The sequence below is a fragment of the Sander vitreus genome, chromosome 16 (genome assembly GCF_031162955.1).
Source record: "Sander vitreus isolate 19-12246 chromosome 16, sanVit1, whole genome shotgun sequence".
NCBI classification, from domain to species: domain Eukaryota; kingdom Metazoa; phylum Chordata; class Actinopteri; order Perciformes; family Percidae; genus Sander; species Sander vitreus.
The window spans coordinates 26,169,369-26,182,117 of record NC_135870.1 but is presented as its reverse complement, the minus strand read 5'-3'; the positions used below and the strand labels follow the sequence as shown (position 1 = coordinate 26,182,117).

Below are 12,749 nucleotides of genomic sequence, written 5' to 3'. Positions count from 1 at the left end.
AACAAGATTCAGGCACAGATGAAAAGCGAGGGGGGCGTGAGGCTACGGATAGGCAGAGGCAAAGAGATGGGTCTTGAGGCGGGACTGGAAGATGGTGAGGGACTCAGAGGTGCGGATCTCTTGGGGGAAGGAGTTCCAGAGCCTGGGAGCTGCCCTGGAGAAGGCTCTGTCCCCAAAACTGCCAACTGAGGTTGGACTTGTGGATGGAGAGGAGACCGGCTGAGGTGGATCTGAGGGACCGTGAGGGTTGGTAGGGGGAGAGGAGGTCAGTGAGGTATGAGGGGGCCAGATGGTGGAGGGCTTTGTAGGTGAGGACAAGGATTTTGTAGGTGATCCGGTGGGAGAAGCCAGTGGAGTTGTTTTAGGACTGGAGTGATGTGGTGCCAGGATTTGGTGCGGGTGATGAGTCCGGCGGCTGCGTTCTGGACCAGTTGGAGTCGGTTTGATGTCGGTAGAGCTGATGCCAAGGAGAAGTGAGTTGCAGTAGTCCAGTCAGTAGGAGATGAATGCGTGAATGAGTCTTTCAGCAGTGGGGGGTGTGAGAGAGGGTCTGATTTTGGCGATGTTGCGGAGGTGAAAGGAGGTTTTAATGACATGACGGATGTGGGGCTCAAGGGAGAGGGTGGAATCAAAGATCACGCCAAGGTTGTGGGCCTGGGGAGATGGGGAGACAATGGTGCCGTCGATGGTGAGAGTGGGGTTATTGATTTTGCTGAGTGTGGATTTGGAGCCTATGAGCAGGATTTCTCTTTTATCGCTGTTGAGTTTTAGGAACTTGTGTTGCATCCAGGTTTTAATAACGGACAGACAGAAGTTGATGTGGGAGAGGGGAGGAGTGAGGGGGGATTTGGTGCTAAGGTAGATCTGGGTGTCATCGGCGTAACAGTGGAAGTCCAGGTTGAAGTGGCGGAGTATCTGACCAAGGGGGAGGATGTAGATGATGAAGAGGAGGGGGCCGATAATTGTCTCCTCATGGTCGCAACCCACTTCCTCACTTATCTAAAAGAAGTAGTATAAAAGACTGAGTCTACAACCATGCTACTGGCTCTGTGAGGCTGTACTTGGGCACAGTGAGGCATTGAGCTAAATGCTTAACAGCATGCTAACATGCTGATGTTTTGCACCATGTTCACCATCTTAGTTTAGCGTGACATATGCTAATTCACACTAAATACAAAGTACAGTTGATGCTGATGGTAATCTCATTACTATTGGAAGTATTGAGTATTTAGTCCAGTATGGAAACATTGAAACATTGACGTGAAAACATTTATACATTTTACTCTAAACCACAAATGTGAACCTCGTGGCGGCCCTAATGGAAAAGTCAGGAGATCTCCAGAGTCATTAGGATGCATCCTCTGGGAATCGTGAATGTTTGTATCAGATTTTGTGCCAGTCAATTCAAAAGTTGTTGAGATATTTCAGTCCAGACCAACCAACAGACCGGCATTATCCCTTGAGCCACTGGTAAAATGGCTGAAGTGGGTGTGGCGGGTTGTTTTGGAAAGTTAAAAAAACTTGTTGGATACAGCCCTTCCTTCTCCCACTTTATGTGATTGCTTTAAAAATCTCAATACATTTTGTGTTACATTTATTGATCTCTTCTTCTTTCTTAGAGATACCTGAGTTGACAAGATGAGTCGTCCGCGTGCAGGCTCCGATGGTTCCCTGGAGCCTGACGATGAGGTCATGCCATACAGTGACGATGAGACAGATGACGAATTGGATGAAAGCTCTGAAGGGGAACCAGAGCCACCTGGAGCCGGAGCACTGCATCCCCCGGCGGATGCTAGACCCAGCGGTGAGTAACTAAAGACACTAATGACTTTGTTTTTATTTTGAATGAGATGACTACAGTGATAAAATATTCAGCGGTCAGTGCGTTAACATGCACAGCAGTAACCAGGGTCTTACCCCCCGGTTAAGTGAATAACTGGGTTATGCCAGTTCTCCCGGTATACATGAGCGGGGAAGAATGACAGGAGTAACTCTACCTCCGGTACAGTAGGTGGCGCTCTGTCAACGCACAACTGGCTTTTTTTTAATGTTTTCATTTACACACTCTTGTCACAGTGTAGGAACACACAGTGATCTCGCCAGATGACTGACAACCAGTGTCGGGTGAAATTTGCAAGCTAACTTTGTGAGCTAACTAACATTAAAGGAGAATTCCGGTCAATTTCAACCCGTAGCTCTGTTGTTTGGAAATTTGGAGTGCTGTCAGTAGCAAAAAAAACGAAAACAATCGGGGCTGCCTACACCGTGTTATCCCCCTGCTAGCGTTAGCACCCAACAGGCTTAAACAGGGCAAGTTTTAAACGTGCTTTTAGCCTCTAAACATGCTCGAAATGTCATTACAAGTGCCTACCCATGTGCAGTGATTCCTTCCGAGGGAACACAGCGAATCTGACTGCAGTAGATGTGACAGAAAGGCATACAAGTTGTGTTAATCCAGCCCGTGCACATACCTCTGTTTATTTCCTGTTTTCCGGTCAAGTCCACACTAGTCGATTGTCGAACTCATACAATCCAGTATTCCAGTCAAATTACCTTACCCCAGTTAAGGTGTATACACACAGGATGTATACCCCGGTTACTAAAGGAGTTCTCTAGGTCTGTTAACCGGGGTTATGAGAACTCCAAATTTAACCAGTGTAAGGTGTTTACGTGGCGTATGAGAAGTCGTTTTTTTTTTTGTTTTTTTTAAACCATGTAAACGCACTGACTGATAAGGTTGTGTGTAAAGCTCCTGTATGTAACTGTAGGAAAACGTGCAACCGATTAGGACACAGACATAAAAAGAGTAGCTTCTTATTGTATAAATGCTGCAGGGGTGGAGAAGATTAATTGAAAGTGGTTTGGAGCGCCCGCTTGCGTGTCACTCGAGCAGTCAGCAGCATAGCGCACAGAGCAAAAGTCTGCTGTCCTGCAGCGCGCTCTATACTTCTTTTACAATCCTCTTGTCATAATGTTTTTCTGCCGCAAACGTTGCCTCGTTGCATGTATCGCCGCGGCTTGCTGGTCTGGTGTGCAGGTGATCATTGGGGCGGACAGATCAGGCCGTGGGCTGCGCACTGGATCACGGCTGTGCCACTGTATCGGGTGGTGGCACACTACTTGCATCTTACTTTGGATCATCTTACTATTTCAAATTGCACCCACACTTTTAGATTTTCTTTTCCCGGGCATTTTCAGTTAAAGGTTTAAATCCCTGCCGCCAAGATGCTCCTCCGGTCACGGATCGTGGAAAGTGAAACTTAAATCTTAAAAGGGGCGGTTGGATGTATTATTCTTTCTTTTCACATTTTTATTTACAGCTTTATATGTTGAAATTGATATCATAATATGCTGTATATTAACTAACTGGGAGAAAACGGGTAGGTATATGGAAAATCCGACATTGAGCACCCCCAAATAGCCAAAATGACATTCTCCTCATTTCATAATGCCTCTGCGAAGTTTGACTGTAATCGGGCTCCTTCGATCGAAGGATAGAATATTCCACTATTTGGGGTCACCCCTACTTATATTTATGTTAAGTAACCAATTTTTTCATAATGTTTTCTTTTTCAGAGATGGCATGGAAGGTGAAAGCCAATGACCGACCTTATCACCACCTGCCAGAATTTAAGAAAAAAGTCTTCCTGTGCATCAAGAAGAGCAGATACTCTGTAAGTTGTCATAACACAATTTCATGGACTGACGGGGCCTTTATCCTCCTCCCTTGTTGGTCCTGGTAGAACCTGATCCTGAGCATATAGAGCTGAGCCTGGCTAACACACCCTGGGTAAAGAGCAGGACAAGTTTGTGTTGACAATTATTTGAATCTTCCAACAGTCATTGATTTTCTTCCTTTTAAGGCCACTATTAGTTTCAGGAAGTTTCCATAATAAGCTAGGGATGTCATGATACCAAAAATCTAGTAGTCGGTACCGATACCACCAAAAGTGCACGATACCAAAGTCGATACCACAGTGTATAAAAAAACAATAATTGGCTACTTCAACATTAATTCCTTTATTTTAACATTAGAGAGAGAGAGAGAGAGAGAGAGAAAAAAAACACTCCTTATACTATTATTGCAAGCATTAGTTTAAATTCGCTGACATGGTGGCAGGTCAAAAAGATTAATTAAAACCATTAAGATTTCAATAATTTAATTCCGGTGACATTAGCCTACATTTTGACACAGGCTGGTAGTGCCTTAGGAGGTAGTTTATAACATTGCAATGGGTTAGCGTTGTACAAATCGTTTGCACAATAGCACCCCAGCATAAATGATGTCCGTTGTCATCCGTCTGGAATGCGAAGTACTTCGATATTAGACCAAACTTGTCGCTATCTTCAGTAGTTTTGTCTGTGTCCTTGTAGACGTTCTTCTTCTTTACCACTTGTGGACCGACTAAAACACTTATGCGTATATCCTGCCCCCATCAGTTCTGGAAGAACTGCAACATCGGTACCTTCGTTACCATCAGTACCTATGCTACTGCAGAAAAACAAGTACCGTCATGTTTTAAGAATGTTGGTACCGAAGTACCGATTCTCGTGACCTCCCTACAATCAACCTGCAGAGAATTAAAACTTGGTGAAGAGAGTTGATGGTTAATTGATCACAGTCCACATTTCAGTCATACTGATAAAAATTCAAACCTGCAAGAGTCAGTAAGTAAATAAGTTTCTGTTCCTCAACTATGGAGGCTGAATTTATTTTTAACTGACCAAAATCATGTGTACGATGGGCATTAGTAAGCATCAACTGACCTACATACTACATGGCTATGATAGATTTTAGCCAGGTCTAGTACAATATTTGATCTGATCCCCAAAGAAAGTGGGTATAGAACATTAGTCCCAGGTTAAAATATGAACATGATGTACAACACCAACAAGGAAGCCTTCTGTGTTAATGTTATGTCGTACTATTTAAAAAAAAAAAAAAATTAATATGCAGATGAAATGTAAGATGAGGTGGAAGCATGTGAATTAATGTCAACTGGGTGTTGTATTTGATTTAGTGGAGAGCTTTCATACCCTCTAGGGATCATGGCTTTACTTGGTTTCTGCACATTTTCAGTTTACCACTCGACTCTTGTTAACATAGTCTACCCTACACATGAAAAACAAATACATAGTTTGTACCTTTTCCTATAATTTAAAGCTTTAGCTGATTGGTCAGAGTCGTTGCTGGGACTTGCCTAGCTCAGCAGTAAAAGTCTGTTCTTCAGTTCTGCATAAGGATTTAGATTTTTAGCCATAATGTCTTTGCCTTTTTTTGTTTTCTAAATGTATTTTTGTATTTTTTGAAACTGAATCAAATGTTTTATGGTCATGATTTGTCTTGTAGCTGGTTAACTTGGTTCCAGGCTTAAAACTCTTTATATAAGCCTTTAATATAACATCAATGGAGCAACTTTTCCAATTATTCCAGATCTCCAGTTTGTAAAACCGGACATAGTTTAAAATGTGTAGTATCCAAGCCCAAGCTGAAATTACCCAGATGACATCATCAGGGTTATTTTCTCAGAAGCTCCTCCTGAGCCATAACCTGACGCACCAGGTGGCTTGTTAAACAGAACCATCTGAGAAGCTATCATTGGAAACTGTTTGGAAAAGGGCAGGCACTTTAAAAAAACGAAACCTGGCAGGGGATTGGAGGAATCATTGGGCTGTCACATCCACCATTGTTGCAACAAACAGTTGCCGTCGTAATACACACGTAAACAATGCCCGTAGCTTCCAGTAGCTCCTCACAGGACGCCGATTGCTTTAAACGCTGGCTGTACGGACTGCGGACCCAAACGCATTGCTCGAAGCCTGACATGATGGATTTTCCAGTGATATGTCACCCGCGATTCTTGCCTGATCTCATTGTATGGCAAGGATCCTTCTGCCATCTGATGTGTGAAATTGGTGGACTTCCCCTTTTAAGGTGCATATTTGCTGCAGTTAAACAGCACAGGACAAAATACCAACTGCTTCTGTGCTAATCACTGTCTGCTATGTGTTTCTCCTCTGCAGGGAAACGCCATCAAGACGTACAAGTACAATGTCCTCACCTTCCTCCCTCTGAACCTGTACGAGCAGTTTAAGAGAGTTGCCAACCTCTATTTCCTGGTTCTGCTAATCTTACAGGTACAACTAAAAGAAAAAAAACATGAACCACCTGTCTTCTGACTTAATGTTACAAAAAACAAGGAACAATAAGTGCCGTCACATGTTTGTTTGTTTGTTTGTTTGTTAGATTATTCCAGACATTGCTACTCTGCCCTGGTACACCACACTGATTCCTCTAGTCGTGGTGCTTGGAGTCACTGGCATCAAAGACCTGGTGGACGATCTGGTAAGACTTCTCCCCTTTTGGAAAGGATAAAACCTTATTTATCCACAGTGAAATTGCTGTGCAGAAGTTGCAATACAAAGTGCAAGTCCAAAGAGTGCAAATCCAAAAATATAAATAATATGTACAATGCCAGATCAGGTATTGATCTGGTAACGGTATGGATCACAAATATACTGTAAATGTTTTTCTACCAGGCGCGGCACAGGATGGACAAGGAGATCAACAACAGGAAGTGTGAGGTCCTGCTTGATGGCAGGTCAGAACAAAGTTCATTTTCCTGTTGCTTTTGATTTATAAAACAAGATATCTTTTAAAACTGACATTTGTGAGAAATGTCAGTAGCTCGAGTCCAGGTTGACAACATGTTAAGATAATGAATGATAAACCACTAAGATTTATTGTAACATCCTAAAGAAGTACAATCTTCTTAGTTTTGATAAATTAATTATTTCAACCTCACACTCAATATAGCTTTACCCATTTTCAGCACTCATAACTATACTTCACTATACTGCTACTAACACTCAAAGTATATCAGAAAGAAATTGTAGAATTTGAAACTATAAGACCTCCTTTGCATAAACTGCATCCTCAATTAGAGGCGCAACCCTCTGGAATTCCCTACCTGCCAGTTGAAAGCAGATTCAGGATTCATTTATTTATATTTAGTGTAGCTGCGCCCCCCTGTTATAACTGCGGGCCCCACCAGAAACCACTAGGCAAAGTTCTGGTTAAAACTTTGCCGGAACTGTAATCATGGCATCAACTAGTCATTATTTGTGTACAAAAGTTGTTGCTATAAATGTTTAGCCTTCAGTTTTGTTTGATTCATCTGTCTGTTTGACTGGTTTTGTGTGTTATGGATGGTTGCGTTTGTTTTTGTTAGGACTTTCTTGTCCTTGTAAATCATTAAAAAGTGACGAGAACAGAAACTGTGATTCATCGCTGCCACAGGTTTCAAGAGTCAAAGTGGAGGAACATGCAAGTTGGAGATGTGGTTCGAATGAAGAAGAACGACTTTATTCCAGTAAGATGATTTAGCCTGCAGCAACCTTTTTTGCTGGACTGTGGTTACTGTTTAAATGTGCACGTGTGACCTCCTGCCATTTTAAGCTGACACAATTGGGCACCTTGAAACCATCAGGAAAAGTCTCTCAAACATCAAATAAATACATAGCCAACTTTGAGAAAAGTTTTCTTTTTCTTTTAAATTTTCACAAGCTTATAGTTATTTTCAGAACATTTTATTGTAAATAAATTATTACCTGGTTACATCTGTCCCATTGGTGTCCTGTGGCCTAGATAGCTAGTGATAACGTGGCTAACTGCTGTAGATCTGTTCAGTTTTATGGTCAGTAAGCTGATTGCAAAATACCCGCAAAAACAACATGGATTACTGTTAATATTTAACAAGTAAACTGACAGAAATAAAAGTACTTTTTAGATATATTTCTTAGGAAAAGAAAGTATGACTGAATCATATTGTCCAGTACTTGATGTAGCAGGGTTACAAATGATTCCAAGATTGTGCATGTGATAAATATATCATATAGGTTTTTTTTTTTTGAACTAGGGTAAATAAGTTACAAGGTCCAAAAAGTTTTCTTGCGTTTTCATTAAACTGCAGCAAAGTCTGTGATGTCCAACATTTGATGTCAGTAAGACACATTCTGAGAGGCATCATCTATGTAGAACTGCAGAGAATGTAACCAATTCAGAGCATATACAAACTAAAAAATATAGGACCCAAAATGGAACCCTGTGGCACTCACCAAGATGAGACAAAGAGATAAAATCACATTTAAACAAAAATGTGACCCAGTCAAGCAAAGACGCATTGAGCCATTTCTGTAAATGATCTAATGGTATTTGATGGTTGATGACAGCAAAGGCTGTAAAATCGGCTGATTTACAACAATACTCTCTATGGTTTGAGACAGGGATGGCCATTTAGAAATGAGGTGGTTGTCACCGAGCACAGAAGGATGCAGATTTTGACTTAAAGCAGGGGAGAAATACACCAGAATATGTGTGGGCAGATTTGAGTGTTAAACCCTTCAGAATGCTTGATGAATTCTACATTTTTAATGTGCATCTTTTATTCTCTTCAGGCTGACATCCTGCTGTTATCCAGCTCCAACCCAAACAGCCTGTGCTATGTAGAAACAGCTGAGCTCGACGGGTAAGTTAACCAAAATAAAAGATAATATATTTATCTTTTATCATAATTCGGTGTTATGACCATTTAGTTTTGAACTGTAATATCTATATTGATTGCTACATTCAAATATGAATAATGAAATATGTATGGAGTGACTGCTGGAGCAGCGTTCTTTGCTCTAAGTTTTTGTTTGATCTGTAGTTTTCTCACAGATAAGAGGAGAGTAAATGTGTAAAGAACTTTTGCCAGGCTCGCCCATGTGGCCAGTGTAAGCATATATTCTGTGATTAAGTGGGAAACGCCTTTAAATCAACAGACCTGCAGGAACTATTTTACTGTAAATGTACTAAACTGAAACAGACATCACTATTGCCTTTTGTGTTTTTCTGAGGTTTGTTCTATGCAACTTGCATCAGAGAATGTATTATGAATTAAATTGTTTTCATAAATAAGCTTTATTTATCCAGACCGATCAAGTTAACCTAACATGCAGAGTCATTTGTTTTTTTAATCCTTTCCGTCTTAATTGAAATTTTATGAACTTGAATTTGTTAAATTGTGATTCTGCTTTCCTCGGGGCTTGGTTTTCTGTCCTTTTTTAATTATTTGTCTTTTTACCCTACAGAGAGACCAACCTGAAGTTTAAGCTGGGACTCCGAGTGACTGATGAGAGACTGCAGGATGAGCGTCAGCTGGCTGAGTTCAATGGTAAGCATGGTTCACAACTAGCAAAATTATAAAATGAAAACATATGTAATTGTAAAAATATAAAATTACACAAATAAGTTGTTTGCATAGTGCAATGTGTACAATATTTTCTGCAAGATATTCTTAAGAATATTGGTGCGTTCATAACCTTGATATTTAAATGAAGTTTCCAGATGAGGTCTGGTAGTTTATATTTTGTACTCGTTAAATAAAAATGTTGTATTTGCTGTAGGAGTATTTTTCATTTTCATAACAAAATGTTTAGAAAAGGTAGTTTTTAATAAAAATAGGTCTTAGTTAACTTTAAGATTACCCCTGTTTTACAATTCTTTAAAAATGTGACTAAAGTGTACAGGTACAAGCCATTGTAGCTGAAGGAGACTTTAAGGCACTGTGGCAGATGGAAGAGGGTACTTTAGGTTACTTTAACACTAGTCTTGCTTTGCCAGACCCTCCAAAGCGCGCTGGAGTAGAGTCTGGCTAACCCACACAGCATTCCGGGATATGAGGAAAACGTGCTCTGGTTCATTGGCATTTCTTTAAACAAATCACAATCATCTTGGGTGGTAGAAAAGCCGTGGCAACAGAAAACTCAGATTGGACAGATAGTCTAGCTAGCTGTCTGGATTTACCCTGCAGAGATCGGAGAGAAGGTTAACCATAGTTCTCATAAATTGACCGGAGTTTAAAATGCCAACACAAAGGAAGCCCAAGGCAACGGATAGCCGGCCTAAATGAGTGAAATCTGGGGGATTTTCCGGCGGCAACGGAGCAATCCCGGAAGTGGAACGTCAAGGATATAGATTACTTTAACACTGATGTTGTCTTTGGTCCAGAGCAACACATCTCGATAGTTACTGACGGACTGATAAGACTTAGTGAGCTAATTCATGCTGCCCATGATTCAACACTTCTGATTTAAATAGAGTCAAATGAAAGCCGCTCTTGTGTCCTTTCGTCTTTCCCTTAGCTCTGATCGAGTGCGAGGAGCCGAACAACCGCCTGGACAAGTTCATGGGGACGATGCTGTATGAGGGAAAGCGTTACCCTCTGGACCTGGACAACATGCTGCTCCGCGGCTGCAAGATCAGAAACACTGAGGTGTCTCACGGCCTGGTCATCTTCGCAGGTGAGAACCCTCGACATGAGATTACCTTACTGCTAGAACTCAAAATTAGTGAAACTTTTAGTACTGACTGCATGCTGAAGTTAAACGACATCATCTTTGTTGTGCTCATGCACAGCTCAGATTTAGTTGATTGCAAAGTAATCACTTTTAGCTAACTTTAACACATTTATTTCATGGAACCAATCATTTTTCATTATTTAAAGTTGGTCTTTACATATAATATAAAAATCAGTCTATGTTTTTTTCTTGCGCTAGGTGACACCTGATCCATATGCAAGAACACTCCACATTAGAGCTTGAACATTTAGTTGTTTAATTTTTGATCAACAGAAAATGAATGGGCAACAATTTTGATAATTGATTAATAGTTTTGTTTTCTTTGTCTGATATGATATAAAATTGATAAAAAAATATCTCTGGCTTTTAAGATGTCTTTTATGGCGTTTGTCATTATATTTCGGACGAAAATTAAAATAATTGGAAGTTGCAGCCCTGATCAACATTTCTCATTGCCAAATTAAATTTGACCGTGATAGTAAATAAGTTAGAATATTATTGATGATTGATAACTAACAATGAATGGCTAGCATTCACCATTTTGATATATGTTGTTGTAGGAGCCGACACTAAAATCATGAAGAACGGCGGGAAGACGAGATTCAAGAGGACCAAAATTGACGAGCTGATGAACTACATGGTTTACTCGGTAAGTCTGAGACGTGAGGAACTCGACGCCATCAGAATTAATTTAAATTTCTTTGTCCCCTCTTGAAATTCTGGATTTCAGTCTTATCAGCCAGATGTCCGTTACCTTCCGTTTTGTTTGTGTTGGAGTTTTAAACTCCGGTGGATTTCTGAGGACTATGGTTAACTGCTCCTCAGATCTCTGCAGGGTAAATCCAGACAGCTAGCTAGCCTATCCGTCCAATCTGAGTTTTCTGTTGCACGACTAGAACAACTTTTGAACGTACACGTTCCACCAAAATCTTCCCGAGGCTATTTTTCAGCGACAACGTGGCTTTTTCCGGTGCTTAGTGCCGCCCATGAAGACTGTGATTGGTTTAAAAAAATGCCAATAAACCAAATCACGTTTTTCTCCCATCCCTGAATAGCCAGACCCTTCTGTGCAGAGCTGTGGAGGAAGGTCTGGCAAAGCGAGACTACACCAGCCCCCACTGAAATATGAATGCACCCCCCCAATCATTGGGTTAGAGTGCTGTCAATCTGACAATTGTGATTTCCATTGGATCAGAGTACTGTCACTTGGCTGCCTGTTGTGCCAATTTTCACAGTTCTTGTCACATGACCAATTAATGTTTCCATGATCACCATCCAAAATTCTGATACCATGGAACCAGCACTGGAATAGTTTTTCTAAAAAAGTGGTAGACTGAGCCTATAGGAAATGTGTATTGTATTCAGATCTACAATGTGTTTAAAATGAAAACAAGTGAAACTAATAATCAATGTGATGTTTTATTTAGCAGAATTACATTATGTTGTTCTATCCTATCCAATATGTCCTATATTTCAAAGATGATGTTCTATGGTTTATTCTGATAAAATGCCCCCCCCCTGTGCCACCCCACTTAAAAAATCCTGGAATTGCCCCTGGTGTAAGTGCGTTTCCGTTCCCTCCCTGTAGATCTTTGTGATGCTGATCCTGGTGGCGGCAGGTCTGGCTATCGGTCACACCTATTGGTACGAGGCTATCGGCTCTAAGGCCTGGTATCTGTTCGACGGCAAAACACAGGACTCCTCCTACAGAGGCTTCCTCATGTTCTGGGGATACATCATCGCCCTTAACACCATGGTGCCCATTTCACTATATGTCAGGTCAGTAAAACCAACCCACATATTTAGTAGGGGTGGGAATCACCAGACGCCCCAAGATGTATTATCACGGTACTTTTGTCACAATACAATATTATTGCGAAATTCTACGATTTATTGCAATTTATTACCTTTTTTCCAACTTCAAATTCTGCCCTAAAAGGGAAAACCCCAGCTGACCTCCCAAAAAAAAAAAAGTATGAATTAGTTCACAAATAAGCAAAATAAAACAAATTTAAAAAAAAATCGGGGAAAGAATGTTTGACCCACATTTAAGATACGTTTCGCCAAAATACCTACTGTTCTTTGAGAGCTTTTGAATAATGAGGGAAAGATGTCGTCATCATCATGGCTGAGAGAATGTATTGTTCCTTTTTCCTGGCAGTTTGGAAAACATCTATAATGATTTGCCATTGTGCAGCTTTAAACCTACAATTAGCACTTTGTTTTCAGTTAGAAATGTTCTTTGTAACTTCAACTAACAAACACCGAGCAACCTTAGCTGGTTCCAGGTCGGGTTCAATATCACTTTCACTCTTCTGTCAACCATTTAACATAACCAACTGCACTAC

General features: G+C 40.8%; 1 protein-coding gene across 1 annotated transcript in view; it reads left to right on the top strand.

The window, feature by feature from the left end:
* Positions 1-12,749, top strand: part of atp8b1 (ATPase phospholipid transporting 8B1) — a 43,278-nt gene that overhangs the window by 14,029 nt on the left and 16,500 nt on the right. Inside the window, exons 2-12 of the mRNA XM_078271819.1 lie at positions 1,620-1,804; positions 3,577-3,674; positions 6,025-6,138; positions 6,248-6,346; positions 6,541-6,602; positions 7,301-7,373; positions 8,458-8,528; positions 9,133-9,215; positions 10,186-10,344; positions 10,962-11,050; positions 11,990-12,180. Coding sequence (XP_078127945.1) covers positions 1,639-1,804; positions 3,577-3,674; positions 6,025-6,138; positions 6,248-6,346; positions 6,541-6,602; positions 7,301-7,373; positions 8,458-8,528; positions 9,133-9,215; positions 10,186-10,344; positions 10,962-11,050; positions 11,990-12,180 — 1,205 coding nt within the window. The 5' untranslated portion in view covers positions 1,620-1,638. The remainder of the gene's footprint in view (positions 1-1,619; positions 1,805-3,576; positions 3,675-6,024; positions 6,139-6,247; positions 6,347-6,540; positions 6,603-7,300; positions 7,374-8,457; positions 8,529-9,132; positions 9,216-10,185; positions 10,345-10,961; positions 11,051-11,989; positions 12,181-12,749) is intronic.